Source organism: Phyllopteryx taeniolatus, chromosome 1, assembly GCF_024500385.1.
Source record: "Phyllopteryx taeniolatus isolate TA_2022b chromosome 1, UOR_Ptae_1.2, whole genome shotgun sequence".
In the NCBI taxonomy this organism is placed as follows: domain Eukaryota; kingdom Metazoa; phylum Chordata; class Actinopteri; order Syngnathiformes; family Syngnathidae; genus Phyllopteryx; species Phyllopteryx taeniolatus.
The window spans coordinates 28,481,729-28,503,920 of record NC_084502.1 but is presented as its reverse complement, the minus strand read 5'-3'; the positions used below and the strand labels follow the sequence as shown (position 1 = coordinate 28,503,920).

Below are 22,192 nucleotides of genomic sequence, written 5' to 3'. Positions count from 1 at the left end.
TTGAGCCAAGATGGCGGTGACTGAGCGCACTTTTCTTGTCTAAAACTTGTGCTTGGGGGCGGGTCTGTAATTGCATCGCAGCTGATCTGGAGGCCACCACCCCCTCCTCCGCCCCCCGAAGTTGTTTTTTTGCATGAGAGTGAGGGAAGAATCTCATTCGTATTTTCTTGTTTGACCCTACTGTTTATTAAAAAAATGGACTGGCTTCGTTTCTCAAGCTATCATTTTAATCCATAAAACCGCGCGCAGTTGCACGATGCCCCTTAACGCCAGAAAAAATGCTTTGATGGCAAATGTCAAAGGAATCTTTTGTGAATTCAAGTCAGCTTTAACCCAGTTTTGGTGGTCGCGGCTTTGCTTGTGTTAGTCACCAGAGGAGATGTTTTCGGCCGGAGAGGGGGTCACGTCCAGCTTGTTGAGCTCCGGAGGAGGTGCGATCTCCCCTGCCTTGGAGCTGAGCCTCACCAGCGCGTACACCGTCCTGTACTCGCTCCTCTTCGGCTTCGTCTACCTGCAGCTGTGGCTCCTTCTGCACTACGGATACAAGCGCTTCAGCTACCAGAGTGCCTTCTTGTTCCTGTGCTTGCTGTGGGCAGCGCTCAGGACAACTCTCTTCTCTTTCTACTTTGAAAATGGGGCGCAGGCCAAACAGTTGCAGCCGCTGGCCTACTGGCTGCTCTACTGCTGCCCGGTGTGCCTCCAGTTCTTCACCCTTTGCCTGCTCAACCTCTACTTTTGGCAGGTAAGGACTCTCTCTACCGTATCACCTCGCTGCGGCATTTATTGGTTTATTTAGTTCGTTAGTTAGTTTATTTTATTTTATTTAGCACAGTAGCAATAGCCTTGTGAGGATAAGCAGCTCAGAAAATGGATGGATGGATGGATGGATTTGTTAACACAGTCATTATGACTTGACAGTAGTACATGATAAATATGATCTGTGACAGAAATCTGCCATCTCTGGACCCATTTTAGACCCCTATTTTGTTATGCAAGAAACCACCGAGCCTTAGGAAAAACAACCAATCAGAGACAGCAGAACTAACGAGACTAACGAGATGTCATTCCACGGGGTTGTGCCTGCAATTTTTTTGCCCATGAGTGCGCTCCTCCCAAAAAGAGAAACAAGTCTGCAACAAATAAGTGACACATCCTAAGTCATGTCTTCTGTCTCTGATTGGTTGTTTCTCCTCAGGCACGGTGATGTTTTGTATATCAATTCCGAGAAATAATTACTGAATTAAAAACAAAGTTTACTGAAACATGCAATACAATCAAACATATTAGAATAAAGCTTGTAGCTATGTGTATATTTTGCGCATTTTTGAACTTTTCACAAACAACACATTTTTAAAGTACAATTCAGGTTTATTTAACCTTTAAGTCCAGAACAAGACATTTGCATTTAATATTTAAGAGCTCGTCGTTTTTTTTAAACATTTATTGAAGTAATTTTCTAGTGTACAATACATAATACAAGTGAATCATTATGTACTTTTTTGTTTTTGTTTGTTTAAACCAAACCCAGTGCTGGGGGGGCACACATTTGGTGAGTCACAGTTTTTAGCCAAGAGCTGTTTATGTCTCCCTCCACACACCTCCACACGTGCACTGCTAAATCTGCTGCTTAAGGAATATTCCTTTGAATCTCAGTTACGGGAGGAAGAAGTAATAAGGCCGGTCTGACTGGTCATATGACATCTGCTCAAACACTGTGGCCCATCAGATAATTGTGCTCACTAGAGGTAAACTGAAGACTTTAACTGAAACGTTATTGCCTTTTTGTTACTTGGTTACACCAGAAACCGATATTGGCCTTCTGTCAACATGATATACTGTATATGTGAGGACCCCACGACTAACCACTGCAAGGATTTAATGTGGTTTCTCTTCCTTCCCCTCTCTTCGCGAGGGATAGGGACCAGGCCGGATGGCGGATATTGAAAATCCAGGGAAAATTGATGCCCATTATAATTTCATAAAATATATACTGTGTATTTGTGTGTGTGTGTTTGTGTATGTATGCGTGTGTGTGTGTGTGTGTGTTTTGACTTTTGTTATGTATGTTACACAACTGTGACTGTCCCTCAAGCTGTGTAGTAGTTTTACACTTTGCACTTGTATATGATTCTTGCATGACGAGGGGACACCAAAATCATAGCCATATGCAGTTACAGTAAGTATACTGTACTATATTTGCTACATATGGCACGCATTTGTCCATTAGGGATGTCGAATCCCAGTGTAACTCATAATACAATGTTTCAATGTTTTGTACCAGTAATATAGAATTAAATTGTATTTAATTCTATATTACTAATAAATAATGAATAAAATGTAACCATCCACCCATCTATAGCGCTTGTGCTAATTAGGGTCGTGGGTGAGCTAAAATTTATGCCAGGTCATTCTGGGCTAGAGGTGCGGTACACCCTGGACTGGACACCAGCCAATCGCAGGGCACATAAAGACAAACAACCATTCACCGTACAGTATGTACAACTAATGAAGGGAAAACTTATTTTCTAACCAAAAAGCATTAAGAATACAAAATCTAATTGAGTCTGATATAATGCCGATACACGGTAGCCGACTGGTAAGAGCGTCAGCCTCACAGTTCTGAGGACCGGGGTTGAATCCCCGACCCCGCCTGTGTGTAGTTTGCATGTTCTCCCCGTGCCTGCGTGGGTTTTCTCCGGGCACTCCGGTTTCCTCCCACATCCCAAAAACATTCATTAATTGGAGACTCTAAATTGCCCGTAGGTGTGACTGTGAGTGCGAATGGTTGTTTGTTTGTATGTGCCCTGCGATTGGCCGGCAACCAGTTCAGGGTGTACCCCGCCTCCTGCCCGATGATAGCTGGGTTAGGCTCCAGCACTCCCGCGACCCTTGTGAGGGTAAGCGGCTCAGAAAATGGGTGGATGGATGGATGGATAATGCCGATATGTCCAATCAGGGTTACAAAATTCCAGCAATTTTCAAAGTTGGACACTTTACATGGGAATGGCAAATAATGTTTTCAGCATCTGGAAACAACTTTTGTTTGCTAAAACACAACACACATGACTGTTTTTAGACAGATCAAGGACCAGAAATGTAACTTTTTACATCACAGTATGTGTATGCAGTGTGTAATTTATAAGTAGTGAAACTTATTTCAATTGGTTGGTTACATTGGCTATTTAAATGGCAGTTTTTTTGCAATATAAAAAATTGAGACCAAGATGAATAATTTCCCCAAAATATTCACCATTAGTTTGACCTGTAACCTGTGTAACGTAAATGTAAAATAGAACAAAAACACATTTAATCTTTTCGAGAGAAATAAATATAAACAACTGAGATAATGTGATCGGACAAGTGTGCACACCCTCCCATAAACTGGGACGTGGTTGTATTTAGAATTAACCAATCATGGTTGCAGAAATGTGCACACCCTCTTTAATGGTTGTCTGCACACACGTGCCACCATTTAAAATGCCTCAGATAAACCCCAAATTTCAGATGTTCTAGTAGGCTTGTCAGAGTTTTTTTAATTTTTGGTTATTTATGGCAGAAGCCAGAAGGTTTTGTCTTTTGTGCTAACACTGGCTGCTATTTGAAACTTTTCAGAATTCCCTCCACCTTGACTAAGGCCCAAATAGCAGTCAGTATAAGCACAAAATCTTCTGGCTTCTTCTCGAAAACAACAAAAACAAACAAACAAACAAAACAAATCAGGAAGCGCTTACTAGAACAACTGAACTTTGTTTAAGGTTAATCCGGGTCACTCTAAATGGTGGCAGTTGTGTGCTGACTCCCATTGAAGAGGTTGTCCATACTTGTGAAACCACAATATTTCAGTTGTTTGTTTTTACTTTCCCTCTCAAAAAACATTTTATTTTTCAATGGAGTTGTCCAGGTTACAGGTCAGATTAATGGTGGATTTCTTTGGGGAAATGATGTCTCTTGGTCTAATTTTTTAATATCACAACAGAGGCATTTGAACAGGGGTGTGTACATTTTTAATATCCGCTGCAGATATGCACTGATGTAAATCCATGAGGATACTGATATTCACATCATATTCACATTTTAAAACCACCATAAAATACTTTGATATAGTATAGTATTTTATTACTTTGATATAGGAGAGCCATAATATCAATACATTACATCCTATTGTATCATATTTAGTTTCTCCCCGATTGAGCACGGATTGCCCCAAATGTGCAAGGAAACAACACAGCATTCATATTGCAGTGATACATGGACTTTTGTGTCCACATCATGCATTCCCACTCCACAGGCAAGCTGTGTTTGAAGCAATAAAACCCTTGAGCTGCAAGCTACTGTATATACCATAGCTACTTATATACCCCCCAAACACATGCAGACTAAAGAGTCAGGAATGGGATTTACTTCCTCTCCTTACTTTTGAGCGCTTCCTTTCACTAATAATGACATTAATTACCACATTTGCCGCACACAGTTACACATCCATCCTGGATGTGCCCGCAGTTTTGTGTTCTTGGCACAATCGCCTACTTTCTAGGTCACCTTCTGACCTATATTCTGACACAAAAGGCAGATTGTTTACACAAATGCAGTTATGCGACTTGAAAAGTCAACGGAGACAACGCTGAGTGAGCTCGGCACACAAACTAACCACAATAGTCGTGGAGCCCAAAAGAGATAAGAAGAAAAGATGATTATCTTCTGTTTATATATCATTGAAATACAGATTAAGCATGTTTAAAACGCTCTCTTGTGCTCTGTATACTGATACAGAAGAATGCAGGCCTCTGCCAACTTGGTGACAAAACCTTGTTGGAAAAAAAAAAGAAGAGGCCAGTAAGGAGATACATTTAATGTTCAAAGCCAGTAGCAGATGGTTGGAAGTGCTGTTTGCTCTGTTGTCAGCTGAAAAGGAACATTTGCCAACATATCAATATCATTTCAGAAACTGTGCCAAATAGTAATGTTTTTACAGTGGTCCCTTGACTTATGAGTGACTTGACCTCACACGTTTTTCGAAACGGAGCCGTTGTTCCGCCGATTTTTTTGCTTTGACTTGCAAGCAAAAAATTGGGATACGAGTGCTCTATGGTGGCAGTCAACTCAACTCACTTCACATCAAGAGTCTTCAAGCTGTTTAATGCCACTTCCAGTTGAAGTTTACTGTCAAACATAAGACAATTACATCCCCAATTCCAATGAAGTTGGGACGTTGTGTTAAACATAAATAAAAACAGAATACAAAGATTTGCAAATCATGTTCAACCTATATTTCATTGAATACACTACAAAGACAAGATATTTAATCTTCAAACTGATCAACTTTATTGTTTTTAGCAAATAATCCCAAACTTAGAATTTTATGGCTGCAACACGTTGCAAAAAAGCTGGGACAGGGTCATGTTTACCACTGTGTTACATCACCTTTTCTTTTAACAACATTCAATAAACGTTTGGGAACTGAGGACACGAATTGTTGAATCTTTGTAGGTGGAATTCTTTCCCATCGTTGCTAGATGTACAGCTTCAGCTGTTCAACAGTCCGGGGTCTCCGTTGTCGTATTTTACGCTTCATAATGCGCTACACATTTTCAATGGGAGACAGGTCCAGGCCAGTCTAGTACCCGCACTCTTTTACTATGAAGCCACGCTGCTGTAACACATGCAGAATGTGGTTTAGCATTGTCTTGCTGAAATAAGCAGAGGCGTCCATGTAAAAGACGTTGCTTAGATGGCAGCATGTTTCTCCAAAACCTGTATGTATCACGTGTTGGAAGTAGCTGAACCCAAGAGCAGGCGGAGGCTGATGTAAGATGATGAACAGTTTATTGAGCAAAGGTTATGGAAGTGGTCCTGGATGTGTTGACAGGCGGCGGCGTGGACAGAACAGGGGGCTGGCAGGAATGACGTGGGTCAGGAACACTGGGAACGAGGAAACACAAGAGCTAACAAGGGAACGAGGAATTGAGTATCTTACATGAGTACAATGGGCCGTGGTACCGCTCGGAGAGGCTGCACTACTATGGCGAGGATTTACGGAAACAGGCAGTCTTAAATGTAGGTGGTGATGAGGGTTGATTGGAGACAGGTGCGTGGCTTGAGGAGAAGCTGAAACAGAGAGGGGAGGGGAGAGAGAGGACGAGAGGGCGCAAAGCGCCATCCAGGCTCCAAAACAGTACTTAGCAGGGCAGTACATGACAGTATGTACCTTTCAGCATTAATGGTGGCTTCACAGATGTGTAAGTTACCCATGCCATTGGCACTAACACAGGCCCATACCATCACAGATGTTGGCTTTTGAACTTTGCGTCCATAGCAGTCTGGATGGTTCTTTTCCTCTTTGCATGCATGCCGTCGTTCTGTCGAATCGTGCTCTAAAGTTTCGGTGTGGGTGAAGTAATTTAATTACAATAAAGTAATTTCATTACAGTAAGTTAGCACCCATTATTTCTGTCACGTTGTCATGTTGGTTTGACCTGACTGATTAGAATACGCGATCTGACTAGAGCAGTGATTTCCAACCTTTATGGAGCCAAGGAACATATTTTACAATTAAAAAATCTCACGGAACACCAACAAACAAAAATGTCACAAAAAGTGGATACATTAATTACTGTATTTACTTCCTGCCATCTAATAGAAGACCATTCATTTGTTCTGTCTGTCACTATGCCTCACTGGCATAAATAGATGAACAAAGATACATTAATTATTGTAGATATAATTATTTTGAGCAATTAAGTACACAAGTAAATACAGTAAATGAACAGGTCATTTAAATAGACACATTGCTCCATCTTGTGATCGGATCAGTTATCGTTTTTTTAAACTCGCTGATCGGTGATCGGCCCCAAAAATCCTGATCGTGTAAAGCCCAATGTCCAGTTCTGTGTTCATTTAATTACACAAGAATGTCCTCACACAGTGTCAAGTTCACATGGCTCCACTAAAATAAGGGAACATACTCCTCTTCTTTCCTTCTTCTTGTCTTACTCAAACACTTCATCACGTGTAATGCCTTTGTACAATAATACTTTGTGTTATATATTTCTTAGGTGGTGTTTAAGGCAAAGGCCAAGTACTCCCCAGAGCTCAACAAATACAGGTAAAGTTTGTTTAATCACCAGCCATAACATTAGGTACACATGCACTTTCCATTGCAAGAGACATCAAATATTCTGCCTGTACAAATACAATAACGCTCAGTTTGAGTTATACTTTGAGAGATGTATTAATCTAACAATGTGTTTATTTGGGTTGTAGTTTGAAGTGCTGTAAAAGGGTTTATAATGTTTATTTTAGGGTGACCGTATAATGCATTTAAAAATGTGGACAAAAATGTTAAATGTTAGAAAAAGCTCTACACCACTGGCATCCACCACCGCAATTGTCGACACAGTGTTATTTACCCTGCTCTTGTATTTGATTGAATTATTTCACATAGTACAGCTGTACCTCATGAAGTGACCAGTCAGTGTATAGAATGAAACTTGAAAACGCTGTACTATATTGTCTTTTGCATTTCTTTCTCTCCAGGGTTGCTCTATCATTGTTCTTCCTGTCCCTCTGTATATTTTTTCTTGTGGTGAATTTAACATGCGCATTGTTGGTGCAAGGAGCTTTGGAGCATTCTGAATTGCCAAGGTAAGGCTACTGTTACAACAAATGAATCATTACAATAAAAAATAATAAGAAAAAGAATATATACCGTTAGACATAATTGCCCAAGTCGTTTTTTCTGAAAATAAGAAAACAAAATGCAACAAATTGAACAAATAAGAACAGTCCAGTTTGCTTGATTTAATGATTGCTTGATTACCGTGACCTGGATGACTGAGAATCTACTCAGACAGGGGGAAAAAGTACATTTTCAGCAAGCACATTGGTATTTTTATTGAAATTGTGACAGTAAGTTAAAAATAAAACAAGGGTAGCACACTGTAGCATGTGGTTAGCTCACAGTTGAGAGGATCTGGGTTCAAATCTTACAAGAGCTGTCAAAAGTACTCTCACTGTATTCAAGTATAAGGATCGATACATGTGTAAAAAAAAAAAAGTAGAATTACTGATTTGACTCCGTTACCTTGTACATACTCACAAAGTAAAAGTAAAAAAGTGTGCTTAAGTACAAAAGTAAAAAGTAGAAATGAATTTTTGCTGTCATTTATGTACAAAACCTGTTATTTAAAAAAGATTTTATGCTTCCAAACAATGGGTACATTCGTAAATTCACTCCAAGCTGTCTACACTCTAGACAGCATTGTTGGAGTGAGCGGTTATTCAGAGTGCCACACTCTGGGAGTGCCGGAATGCACTTTTGCCGCTCTGTCTTTTCAGTCAGAGCGGCAAAAGTGTACTCCGGAGCGTAAGGCAGGACGAGATGTTAACAGGCAGAACTGGCACATTCCGAATGGCGGACGGACTGACATATCCCTGCCAATGGCCAACGCGCTCGTTTGTAAATGTGTTCTTAAGCTTTGCTTACATTGTGAACTGACTTACAAAAAAGTGCTAAATTAGCTAATGATAACAACTGAAAAAAATACAATGGACTTGTATGTGGGTTTTTTTTTTTGATTAGATGGATGATTTTTGTATTGCCAGAAATGCAGAGGCTGGTGGTTTCTAGGCCGACACAAGACACGACACATTTGCCACCAATCATTGTTGTAGCTGATAACCAATTTTTTTAATAAGGCCATGTATGGTGACTATCTTGCGTCTCCGGATGTACATTCCTCCATCTACTTAAGCACTCACTCATAATTTTTTACTGGATAAGCAGTAGGAAAAAATAATTTTTGTTTTGTGATGTTCAAATGACAGAAATGTGAGACACGCTGTTTTGGCTCGCGTCCTGATCAACGACAGTCTTTTTGTCCTGTGTGCTGTGTCTTTGGCCGTCTGCATCTTCCGCATCGCCAAGATGTCTTCAGCTAATGTTTTCCTCCAATCCAAGGTAGGGGGAGAGGAAGGCCACCTTCACACAGGGCCGACCGTTACAATTACAGACCAGTCTTAAAAAAATGAAAGACCCTGCAAATTAATTTTCCTGTTGTTTGAAGATAGTCACTGATGGTGCAGTGGTACACTCGATTGACTTTGGTGCAGGCAGTGTGGGTGCAGTTCCCACTCAGTGATGGTGTGAATGTGAGTGCAAATGGTTGTCCATGTCTATATGTGCCCTGCGACTGACTGGCGACCAGTTCAGGGTGTAGTCCGCCTTTCGCCCGAAGTCATCTCGTGTAAAGTCAGCTGTGATAGGCTCCGACACACCCTTGACCCCGAACAGGATAAGCTGTGTAGAATAAATAATGGAATAATGGATGGTGGTATGGTTGAAGAGGTGTCCTAAGACACTCTTATATACTGTTTTCATTTACAGTCCATGTGTTTCTGCAGGGGACATCAGTGTGTCAGGCGACTGCCTTAGGAGCGATGGTAATTGTCCTCTACACATCGAGAGCTTGTTACAACCTGGTGGCGGCACTGTCTCCAATGGGCAGACCCGATTTGTGCAACTACAGCTGGTACAGTGTTTCTGATCAGGTAAATAGTCACCACTACTCAATTTGGGGAGGTGTGTCAGCTGGGATAGATGATTTGTTCGGATCCCTTTGGTATTAAATGCATTCATTATTCCTTGTAAAATTAAGTCTAGTGTCAAGAAATGTACTACTACTACCAATAACTGAATCAATGAAATAAGTATATAGCCACAGATGTATTTATTTTTTGTTCATGTGGGTTATGAGGTAGCAAAAGGAATTCCTGAGTTATGAGATAAATATCATGTAGACAAATATATAAATAAAAATCACTGCTCTCTGATTATCAGTGCAGTAAATGAACAAGAAATGATTAATATAGTTAAGATAGTAAAAAATACAAAGTCCACTGATTGGTACAATATTGACATGATAGTAGTTCAAAGTATTATTAATCATATAGTACAACTTCTAACACACATTTGTAACCGGTCCTTTCAAAGTGACAGAACAAAAAGGTCCATCTTGATGGCAGTCAAGGAGTTAATGGCGGGGATATCGTGCCATAATAGAGAATTCACTATTGGGGTCTTTATAGACTTTAATAAAAGCATTTCACACTATTGATCATAGCATACTAATGAAAAGATTAGAGAGATATGGCATTCGAGGTTTTCCATACAATTGGATTAAAAGTTACTGGGATGACGGATTTCAATATGTACAATTTAATAACGTATGCTCAAATAAATTAAAGATCACTTATGGGGTCCCCTAAGGACTTGTGCTGAGCCCCAAGTTATTTATACTATGCATTAATGACGTCTGCAATATTTCCCAAATGTTCAAGTGTTTTATTTGCTGACAACACAACTCTATACAGTTCAGGGATAACCCTGGAACAGTTTCTGACTGCTGTGGAAAGTGAATAAAATATTTTTAAAAACCTTTTTACATCAACAAATTATCATTAAATTTAACTAAAACAAAATGTATCATTTTGGACACTGGGCAGGTAAATAAACAGGCAAAAATCATGATTACTTCTACTAAGATAGAGTGTATGAAAATAAATTCCTTGGAGTAATTATTGATGATAAAATAAGATGGAAACCTCATATCGACAACGTGAAAGCGAAGATGTCAACAAGCATATCAATTCTACATAAATCTAAGGATGTTTTTGGATTAATCACACAGTTTATTTGTACCACACGCGCTCCTTTAATTTAACCATGGATGGATATCTGAACAGCGGTGCAGGTTGCAAACAGGTCAGTGATCAGGTCAATGCTTACGCCAGTGCAAAGATAAGTGAGAAGATTCCGAATGGTGTGCTCGGCATGCCAATTTTTCTTTTGAAGGGGACAAAGGTCATTTGCATGTAGTGCAAGTGAAAAATATACCATCACAAAGCAAAATGTGGCACTCTGTGTGGTATATTTGGTGCCTCTGATTAATCGTGATGAATCAAAATTCAAAAAGGTGATTAATGTGAATAAAAAAGTTCATCAATTAACAGCCCTAATATCAACATAAATACACTCAAATTCTACAACTTAGTTGAATTAAAAACAGCACAGATAATATATAAAATGCACAACAATCTACTTTGCCACAGTACTCTGAGCCTGTTCGAAATAAGAGACCAGGACGAGGGGTATTTAAAAAATCTAAAACAAGAACGAATATAAAACAGATGTGTCTCCGTAAGAGAAGTTAACCTTTGGAATGATTCTGATAATGAATTGAAATCATGTTGCTGTTCCGACATAAAAGGGATAAAGGTCTTCCTTTCTGCTTGACCTAACAGCCGAACAGGACCAAAAAAAAAACTCATGTTGCTCCCTATCTATGTTTAAAAAGATGTGTAAAACAAGAATGATAAAGAAATATACAAATCAGGTGTGGGGGGGAGTGTAGGTGCATTTGTGTGCTTATTTATTTATATGATTATTTATATATGTGTGCTGTGTATGTAGTATGTATGTATATATGATAAATAAATACACAAATATTAAATAACTATGAGGATAATGAAGCAGTTAGCAATGCTGGCTTGAATATAGGTGGTTATGTGTATTTCAATCATTAAAATCTCCAATACACTTGGAGGATGGACCCGTTATTTTTGGATACTTAGAATATACTGCATATGATTAGCTTTTTTAATTATTATGTCATTATTACTTTACATGGGCCAGCTAGTTTAGGATACCTAATATATACCATAATATACTATACATAATATACTATATAACTCAAATATATCATACTCAGTTTTCTCCGGGCACTCCGGTTTCCTCCCACATCCCAAAAAACATGCATGGTAGGTTAATTGAAGACTCTAAATTGCCTGTAGGTGTGAATGTGAGTGCGAATGGTTATTTGTTTCTATGTGCCCTGCGATTGGCTGGCAACCAGTTCAGGGTATACCCCGCCTCTTGCCCGATGATAGCTGGAATAGGCTCCAGCACTCCCGCGACCCTTGTGAGGAGAAGTGGCTCAGAAAATGGATGGATGGATGGATATCATACTCACCAGAGATGCATGCCAGTTGAAAGTTGGCTGTAACACGTTTTGCTCTGACCAACCAATCAGAGGACAGAGAAATGCTGATGTCATTTGAGGGGAAGTGCTATGGCTCCGTGAGGATGAATTTTAAATCTGATTTGTTAAAGAAAAGTGCCATTCGCTAATCTAGTTGAAGTTACATCAGCCAGTACTGAATTTGAAGGTTGTGGGCAGATTAGATTGAAAAAACAATATTTATTTAGAAACTATTAGAATACAATACATATTTAAGTAAGTGGTATGCTTGCGTGTTTGTTGCAGGCTGTGTTGAAGCTCAGCGGCGAGGCCTACATGGTGTTTGGGATCATTTTGTTCTTCTGGGAGCTCCTGCCTACAAGCTTGATGCTGCTTTACTTCCGCGTCCAGAAGCCCAATCAGAACCTGGTAAAATAAAAATAGTCATTACTAAAGTTCACAGTAATTCCTTTTTTTTTTTTCTTTGCTGTAGACTGAAAACGTCTGAGTTTGACATTAAAAGATGACTATGAGAGGACAACAGTTCAGCTTTTGTTTCCAGGTTACGTTTGCATTTAATTAAACCTGTCACTGTTTACGCAAAGGATAAGCAAGGGTTGTTTTTTTTGTTGTTGTTTCAAACTTTGTTCCCTTACTGTACCGAATGTGCCCAAACCCTGACCTTACAACCAAGGTACGTAGTACATACAGTACACAGCGAACCATGATTTTTGGTGTACTGTACTGTTATGTTTTCAGTCCACAACAAAAATCAAGGAATGTACTTGTACCTCACGGTCTTATTTCTTGGCAAATACAAATAAATGATCCAACATAGGTGCTTTAACAGAGCTTGAATGTGTGCCAGGTTCCCGCAGGAATCCTCAACAGCCACACTTTCGGCTCCAAGGATTCTTTTTTTGACGACCCAAGGCGATACGACAGTGAGGACGACCTGTCCAGAAGCAACAGGGGCGATCGGGCCAGGTGCGAACACACATGCATGCACACACACTTGGGGTTGAACTGAAAGACTTATTTGCAATTGACTATAATTTGATGCAAATTGAGTTGAAGTCGATTAATCGATGATGTCATTCATATTTGACATGAAAGCAAATCATTTTCCAATTGACCCACTTTTCGAGAAGAACAGTAAAGAAAATGCATTGTTAAAAAATAGCCCTTGTTCTAAAAACATAACTACACACGCTTACCTGTTCAAATTGCTTTTCACAGCACCTTATTAAGTAATAGGATGAAAATGATAAGTGTATGTACAATGTAAGTAGTCAAATTCCATTTTAAAGTTGCACAAAAAATACGACCACAGAATTTCACTTAAATCTTGGCACTGATCACTTCTGTTTAGGAAAGTTTATTACCCATAGTAATAACATTTCTCATGCATGTGTGTCAAAAGAGTGTTATTTTGCAAAGGCAAGTCCACCCTGGGATACACTAAATATTTAACTGGATAGGAGGGTCCTCAAGCTGTAGTCTATCGCTAATCAAAACTAACACAGTAGTAAAGTCGTAATTACAGTAAGTTACTATTTGTATGAAAAACAATTGCTGAATATCGAGTAAAAGAATGAAAAACAGTAAGTACCACGCTCAATGAGCCTGCCTTCTTGTGTACTGTGACCACGTCTTCTGAAGTCACTGCGCAAACATGTTCATTGCACGCCATTCGTAACTTCAAAACATATCGGAATCATCGTAAACAAAAGACTCTCCATGTTGGATGTATAAACGTTTAGCAGCAGATGTTGGGGGAGCTGGGCTTGGCGTAGTTTCTTGAGGAAGTAGAATCGTTGATGTGCTTTCCTCACCGATTGGCAGATGTTGGTGGACCAGGTGAGGTCTGCCAAGATGTGGACTCTCTAGCTCCTCTCCATCGATAAAGACTGCTGTGTACTAAGTTGTTTTGGATTTCCTGAAGTCTATGATCACCTCCTTGGTCTTGGTTGTATTCAAGTCCAGATTGTTGATTTTACACCATCGCCAGAGATGCCAGACCTCCTCTCTGTAGTCTGACTTGACATTGGCCTTGATCAGTCCAACAAGGGTGGTGTCGTCAGCAGATTTGATGGTGGTGTTGTTGTTCTTTCCATATGATGCCATCTATTTTGTGAAATGCACCAGTCCCACTTTTTTAGCTAGTGTATTTAAACATCTGGTTTCACCTGTATTTCAAGGAAACCACTGTACATGGATACACACACACACACTATCATTCTCATGTTTCTCTTTCAGCCTGCCCTCTTCCACTGCACAGCCTAATTGCGTGTCTAGTTGGTACGGCTCTATCCAGTGTAACGGGAGCCTTGTGTCGACCCAGCCACTGCCGTCCTCCACGGCCCCGCTCCTATTCGCTTATGGAAACGTCCAGAGCACCCAGCACCACCACCACAACTACTACTCCACGCCACAGAGTAACCAGCACCATCACGGTTATTATTACTCTACCCCTCAGAACTGAGTAGATAAAGTCCTTCTTTCTGGAACCATTGCCCTTCTCCTCCAAGTTTGGAGAACAACGATTGTTTGATGAGAAATATGAGGTCCAAAATTCCTGACCATGATCCTCAGAATCATGCTTTTATGGGGGTCCATCCATCCATTAAAAAAACTACTACAATAGTCAGTCTTGATTTAGAATTGAAAATACATTTGTTTGAAAGAAACAAAAAGGCTATCACTGGACACTTAATTAGGACAGTTAATGAGAGTCATTACAAGAAGTGAATCAAAAGGTCAGATTAAACTAAAATGTTATGTCCTGATTTCATGTTTTGGGGGTGCATTCCGGCTTGGTCCCATCATATCTCAGCATTCACACATATTTTCTAAGTTCATAACATGAGTATTCTTGTGGTTGTATTTTGCTGTAATATTTTGGTTACCGTCCGTCAATCCATTTTCCACACCGCTTATCCCCACTTGGGTCGCAGGCGAGCTGGTACCTCTCCCAGCTGATTTAAGGCGACAGGCGGGATACACCCTGGACTGGTCGCCAGCCAATCACAGGGCATTTTGGATACCTTTCGCAAAATATGCTCATAATGTCTGACAGCATCAATCGGAACACTATTATCTTTTTGATTTTGCTTTGATTTTTGATCTGTGATTATTTACTGTAGGTGTCCGTAATGTGTTGTGGCTGATGAGTGATTTGCAGAAACCAAATGAACGCCTCAAGGGTCATCTAGCGGTACTTGCCTTGAAATAAGACCTTTCAGGGATTAGGTCCCCTTTTCAATGTCTGCCACATGGTCTAAAGAGTTGAGATCTTCTTTTAACTGCTCAATTATTACATTTTCAAGAAATATTTAAATTGGTCAATATCACTATGAAGTGCTTTTGGTGTTCTCTTTTGAATCATTAGTCACCATGAAAATGTGGCAGGATATAAGTTTGTCAAAATGCAGTTTCTTCATTTTATAGCAATTTTTAGTTGTTGTTCATTTGATGATGATTTGATGATAGTGATTTTCGCATTTTCCACTCAATGCTCTGCCAAGTACAGTGAGTGCAATAAGTGGTTCAATGATTCTAAATTTAAAAAAAAATTAACATGGTTTTATCTCCACATCAAGTTATTAAATAACATGAGTCATTTGGATAAATATAAAAAAAATATATAAATATTTTGGGTGAGATGGGGAAGTCCCAAAAGGCACAATACGGTGATAGTGACTCAGGTGGTTCTGGAGGAGCACTGTGAAACGTGGTCAGCACGTCTTGCTCAACACTCAGATGTTTTCAGTTTGAATGTGTTGAGTTTGCATGCTCTACCCGTGCTCATGAGGGTTTTCTCCAGGCACTATGCCCCCCCCAATGTTCCAAAAACAAGCATGTTAGGTTAATTGAACACTCAAAATTACCCATAGGTGTGAATGGTTGCGTTTATATGCACCTGCGGATTAACTGGTGACCAGTCCAGGCATGTAAACTGGGATATTCCATGACCCAGTACAGGATAAGCAGCAAGCAAACGACTGGATGGAAGCTGTCTGTTGAGAAAATAATTAAGTTTACCCCAACACATCATGACTGAATGTGATCTGCAGCAGTTTTACAGTTGCAAATATCAACACAGTACCACAAAGCTAAGTATATTTGCACCATCTATGGTAGGTGTCATAGTAATCAAGAATAAGATTGTCGTGGTCCACAGGCTGGACAGCTTGGCCAAAAACCTTTATAAGCTTTGCTGCAACCTTTTGCACTCGAATGTGTTTATCCTATGAGAGAGGAAGGAGATGTCACTCTGCCATCACGTCAAATCTCATACTTTCATTCCTCAAGGAAAATATGTTTGCACAAGATATGGTCAAGTGATGTATGTATTGAATCATTTGCATGTTTCTATTTGAAAGTCATTATGTTTGTGATCTGAACAATGAGGATGCTTCATATGCTTTGGTTTTTTTATTCACCATAGCTTTACTGATTTAACAAGTTTGTACTTTTACATTGTTTTCCCGTTATCACTAATTGAATGATTTCTTTGTGTTTGGTGTCTGACCTATTTTCTGAAAGCAAGTTAACAAACATGTCGTGTGTTAAATCTAATAGCGAATTAGATCAACAAGTGATTGTAGCCTCTATATGCCCTGATCTTGACGAGAAGCCCACGTTCAAGCGGGAGAAGATTAACAATATCTCATGTTTTTGCCTTTTTTTTTCCATGAAAAAAAACATTAAAATTTTAACTACAAAAAAATAACATCCTTTTTGCAAGCTTGGAGTTTAAATCACACCCTCTCTTTTCTGAAAGGAAGATACAATAGGTAGCTACATTATGATCCCAATGGAGATTCCAGAAAAGGAAAGCTAGTGGCAAATATGGGTCCACAAGCTGGTAGAGTTCAAATTCAGACTGTATTTCAAACAAGCTTTGGCAGAAGGAAACTGCAGCCAGCGTGTTCTTGAAATGTGGTCAGTTTGCAAAACGTTTTTGTTTCTTGAAAGGTCATTGAAGGAAGTTCTCTGTTCCATTTTTTAAGTAGCCTGTGCAGTGCATGGCTCTGCATCATAATACAAGTCAACATCTTTATGTTCGATGATAATCCCTCAAGAAAAGTTGTCTTTTACCCATGAGGACCACACTGAATGTAACCTGTTTTGTGACAGACAAATCACCAATGTCATTAAAATAAATGAGCACTATGTTTGAATAAAAGCTTACTGCACTGTTTCTGAGGTAAAAGTCAAACAAAGTTAGACACATGATTTTTACTCTTGGAGGTCTTGAAATTACCAGCTAAATCTGAAAGGAGCAACATGCACGGCAAAGAAAAGTACCCAATCATCATTTAATAATTGACATATAACCTAATAACTGACGAATAATGTTTCATCAGCGTTCTTCATTGACATGATGTAGTTTGAGCATGAAGTGATTTTACAGTATAATCAGGGGTGCACATAACACTGGGGAACAATTTGAAAAAAAAAATATTCTGCATTAGATTTTTATGCTGATTAAAACTAAAATTGGCATGCAGATTCCAAAATTGCTTCCAGTTTTTTTCTAGCACGTCAAGTTTTTTTCCACAGCTTACCCTCCAGATAAGCAAAATTCCACTGATGAGCTGGAGTAAGACTTGCCACCTGATTACGATTGGACTCATCTACAGTTACGTGGCAACTTGTTTGTGCAGTCACAATTGAGACAGTGCGGTGAGAGCTGTGTGCAGCTCCCAATAGGTCAGTACTATCAGTATCTGCAAACAGAACGCTAGCATAGTAGGAATTAAGAGGATGTGTGCTGCCTTTTTTCTTCACCTTGTAACCATTGGCATACTGTTGTATGTAAGTTCTATTTCTTTTTATGCTGTTTTTTGTTTTTTTCCAAAGCTTGTAACTAATCTATCTTAGTGTTTTATTTACATAGGTATACATTTCCTTTGTTCTCACTACGTTCAAAAACTTGGTGATAGAGAAAAACTGAGATCAGTTTTGAATTCCGCACCAGAAATTAGTTAAAATCAGCTGTCAGACCGAACTCAACAAAAATTGTGCTCCCCAGTGGTGTGCAGGTGCGCATGAACACTTGGGAAAAAAATTAAATATATATATATATATATATATATATATATATATATATATAACAACACCCGGTTAAAGTGTGTCATTGTGCTTATTTGAGTGGGGGGTGGTGCTCGAGTAGTGTTGTCGTATACGGTCGTACAAACTAACGAACGAATCTCTTGAGTGAATGTACGACGCGCCTGTGCCGCAAAAAAAACTGCCCGGAAACCTCGTGCAGTGTTCCCCAACCTTCTTTGCACTGCGGACCGGTTAGGAGTCGGCATTTTTCTCACGGACCGGCTGTAGTGCCGTGTGTGTGTGTATATATATATATATATATATATCAATTTTTAAAACACATTGACATGCGAATTGCAATACAACAGAAATTATATAAATTGGTCATTCTTTCTCTGCGGCCCGGTAACAAATGCCTCACAGCCCGGTACCGGTCTGCGGACCGGTGGTTGGGGACCACTGCTGTATTGTATCCTCAGCTGGTGGCTGGCGGGCAGTGGCGGTGCTAACATGAATGGCGGCCTGTGCGAGACCCACCCGATCGCGACACCCGACCCCTACCCTCTAGTGATGGGCACGGCAGTTCTTTTGAGTGTACTGAATCATTCGAATTAGTTCATTAAAAAGATTCGTTCATTGAGTCGTTGAGTTATTTTTCAGAAAATCATTCAAGTGCTTCCTCATTCAATGAATGATCCATCCCAGAGGTTCACGTTCACTCAACACAATCACCGAAGGACTATGCATTGTTGTTTTCATGTAAACTAGGAAAGGCAGTGAGATTATTTAAAAAAATAATAATAATAATTATGATTTATCACCTACCTATCTCTCTCTCTGCAAGCTCTCGAACAGCCGGCTTTGGTTGTGACTCATGAACATGCGTGCAGCGAACTCAGCTACTGACCATCCTCCGCATCCCGATGTCCAGCTTGGCCAGGCGTGGGCAAACGTTTTGGCTCAGAAGCCACATTGACTTTTAAAATTTGACAGGCACCCAAACCAGAACCAGATGCTTACATATACAAAAAAAACAAAAAAAGGCATTGTAGTCATACATTGTAGTCAGCATTATAGTGTTAATACTTACATTTACTTTTAATGGGAACAGTGTTGTTTTGTTGATCACCTTTTTTTTTGCCAGTGCATCACAGTCCGGTGTTAGTTTTGACGCGGCAATTCTCAGAACACATCTGAGGTGTTCATCACTCAGCTGGGATCTGTCGGATGTTTTTTGGTGTTCATCACACTAAGTCTGTTCACACACATATGTAGCGCCAAACACCACCAGCATCCTCTGTGCCACCTTCCGTATTTTTGGAAATTTGTCTGCGCTTAATGAAGCATGAAACTCATCCAGTTTGAGACTTCTCTTTTAAGACAGTATCACATTGGACATCAATCAATTCCAACTGCAGCTCCCGTAGCGCTGTTTCAGGGTCTTGGATGGTAGTTTGTCAGATAAAGGTGTTTTTCTGAGCCTGCAAGCTTGATTTTAACTGCTGATGTTATATTCCTCTAAAACCGCAATGGTTTCCATAACAAATTAGACATACAGCCTTTGACCAGACTTCAGTGAAAAAGTATTTAGTCGTCCATTCTATGTTAAACACTCAGCACTCACTGTCAACTTTTCTTTTCTTTGGCCCACTCGTGGTTGGAGAAGGGTTAAGAGCAGTAGCAGAGTAAACACAGAACAGCCAAAGTCAAGTCAATCTATCACTGTACCTACTGTGCTACCTGATGGAACCACTGGGCATTACAGGACAACCTGGTGGAACCACTGGGAATTACACCACAACCTGGTGGAACCACCTGGCATTACAGGACAAGGCCAAATGAATGTAGTCATGATTTTGATATGATTTGGGGGATTCCCTACCAATCTTTGACGGGCCGGATTGAAATGATCAATGGGCCAGATCTGGCCCTCGGGCCGTCGTTTGCTAGCCAGCCGGCGTGACTTTTTTTCTGAATTCCACCGCAGTGGACCGTCGCTGACACCAGCACCCGCCAGCCGGGCTTTCTGCTCACTCTCCTTACTGTTATTGTCATCTGATTAGCAGAAAGCGTCTGAGTGTCTTGAGAAGCGCTATATAAGTTGAATGTATTATTCATTCATTCATCTTCCGTTCTGCTTCTCCTCACAAGGGTCGCGGGCGTGCTGGAGCCTATCCCAGCTATCTTCGGGTGAGAGGCGGTGGGTGGCGGCCAAGCTAAAAAAAAACAAATCATTCAATAAACTGATTCGGTTCAGTTCGTTCACTAAAAAGATTCGTTCTTCTGAACAAAATAAGTGGTTCCGAGTCGGAGGTCACCCGGGAGAACTCCGACGTCCGTCGGGCATGGGATGAATGAAGACTTCGAGACACTTGGCGTTTGGCCTAATTCGATTTATTGAACAAGCCTTAGTGTCATAACAGCTGCTTACATTGCCAGAACGACGAAAAAGCCCCCGAAAACCCCTGGCCATTCCTCATGACCATATTTGGACTCGCACTCGCCTGCTGGTGTCTCTTACTCTCGTCAATCCCCCCCCCCCCCCCTCCCTGGGGCCCTTTGCTGCGATAATGAAAAACAGTCCTGGCCCCGGTTGTAAACCCCAGACAGGTTTCTGTCAGGGACGAGCAGGAAACCCCAATATACATATAACTGGTTAAAGGATGTCCTTTGATGTAGAAGTACAAAGAAAAGATAGTTGGTGTGAATACAGGTCTCCAACCATTTGTCCTGTGCAAAGGAACTCTGATTGTGTTACTATTAAAATATACTACAAACATGACATGGACTGCTAAATATTTACTTACTGAAATCCAAAGTAAAGCCATGCGCTTGGTTTGTGGCACACAGGTAGCTGTGTTGTAGGACTAAACTGAATCTACACTACCATCCAGAGAAGCAGCTGTCAAGACAACTTACGTCATATCTCCCAAAATCTTCCAAAAAGAAACAAAACAAAAAAATTGTAAATCGTTTGATGGACGCTGCTGCCCTGATATGACCGGAGAAAACGGGAGTATGAAATAGAAATTTTTGCAGATTTATTAAAAAAGAAAAACTGAAATATCACACAGCCATAAGTATTCAGACCCTTTGCTCAGTGTTTAGTAGAAGCACCCTTTTGAGCCAATACAGCCATGAGCCTTTTTGGGAATGATGCAACAAGTTTTTCACACCTGGATTTGGGGATCATCTGCCATTCCTCCTTGCAGATCCTCTCCAGTTCTGTCAGGTTGGATGGTGAACGTTGGTGGGCAACCATTTTCAGGTCTTTCCCGAGATGCTCAATTGGGTTTAAGTCAGGGCTCTGGGTGGGCCATTCAAACACAGTCACTGAGTTGTTCTGAAGCCATTCTTTCGGTATTTTAGCCGTGTGGTTAGGGTCATTGTCTTTTTTTAAGGTGAACCTTTGACCCAGTCTAAGGTTCTGAGCACTCTGGAGAAGGTTTTCATCCAGGATATCCCTGTACTTGGCTGCATTCATCTTTTCTTCAATTGCAACCTGTCCTCCCTGTCCTTGCAGCAGAAAAACACCCCCACAGCATGATGCTGCCAACACCATGCTTCACTGTTGGGACTGTATTGGACAGGTGATGGCCATACATGCCACTTAGAATTATGGCCAAAAAGTTCTATATTGGTCTCATCAGACCAGAGAATCTTATTTCTCACCACCTTGCAGTCCTTCAGGTGTTTTTTAGCAAACTCCATGCGTGTCTTGCACTGAGGAGAGGCTTCCGTCGGGCCACTCTGCCATAAAGCCCCGACTGGTGGAGGGCTGCAGTGATGGTTGACTTTCAAGAACTTTCTCCCGTCTCCCGACTGCATCTCTGGAGCTCAGACACTGTGATCTTTGGGCTCTTCTCCCCCAATTGCTCAGTTTGGCCGGACGGCCAGCTCTAGGAAGGGTTCTGGTCGTCCCAAACGTCTTCCATTTAAGGATTATGGATGCCACTGTGCTCTTAGGAATCTTAAGTGCAACAGAAATTTTTTGTAACCTTAGTCAGCTCTGTGCCTTGCCAAAGTTCCGTCTGTGAGCTCTTCAGGCAGTTCCTTTGACCTCATGATTCTCATTTGCTCTGGCTTTCCTAATCAAGTCCAATCAGTATAATCAAACA

General features: G+C 40.5%; 1 protein-coding gene and 1 long non-coding RNA gene across 2 annotated transcripts; one reads left to right on the top strand and one right to left on the bottom strand.

Annotated features, from left to right (window-relative positions):
* Positions 1-57: 57 nt before the first annotated feature.
* On the top strand, positions 58-17,220 carry gpr137c (G protein-coupled receptor 137c). The gene is made up of 8 exons (XM_061785843.1): positions 58-742; positions 7,053-7,102; positions 7,534-7,641; positions 8,824-8,956; positions 9,400-9,546; positions 12,321-12,443; positions 12,883-13,001; positions 14,274-17,220. The coding sequence occupies exons 1-8, from the start codon at positions 380-382 to the stop codon at positions 14,497-14,499; spliced, it is 1,269 nt and encodes a 422-aa protein (XP_061641827.1). The 5' UTR covers positions 58-379; the 3' UTR covers positions 14,500-17,220.
* Positions 12,303-19,699, bottom strand: LOC133483949 (uncharacterized). Its single transcript, XR_009790252.1, has 3 exons — positions 19,204-19,699; positions 18,900-19,089; positions 12,303-12,440 (listed from the first exon to the last, which is right to left on the bottom strand). It is a non-coding gene; the product is annotated as an uncharacterized LOC133483949 (long non-coding RNA).
* Positions 19,700-22,192: the final 2,493 nt, after the last annotated feature.

What these genes read in the sequence shown, in the direction of transcription:
- gpr137c (XM_061785843.1), top strand. Translation starts at nt 380, where the DNA reads ATGTTTTCGGCCGGAGAGGGGGTCACGTCCAGCTTGTTGAGCTCCGGA. An exon ending in GAGCATTCTGAATTGCCAAG is followed by an intron (nt 7,642 to 8,823) that starts GTAAGGCTACTG and finishes TTCAAATGACAG; the next exon opens with AAATGTGAGACACGCTGTTT. An exon ending in AGAAGCCCAATCAGAACCTG is followed by an intron (nt 12,444 to 12,882) that starts GTAAAATAAAAA and finishes AATGTGTGCCAG; the next exon opens with GTTCCCGCAGGAATCCTCAA.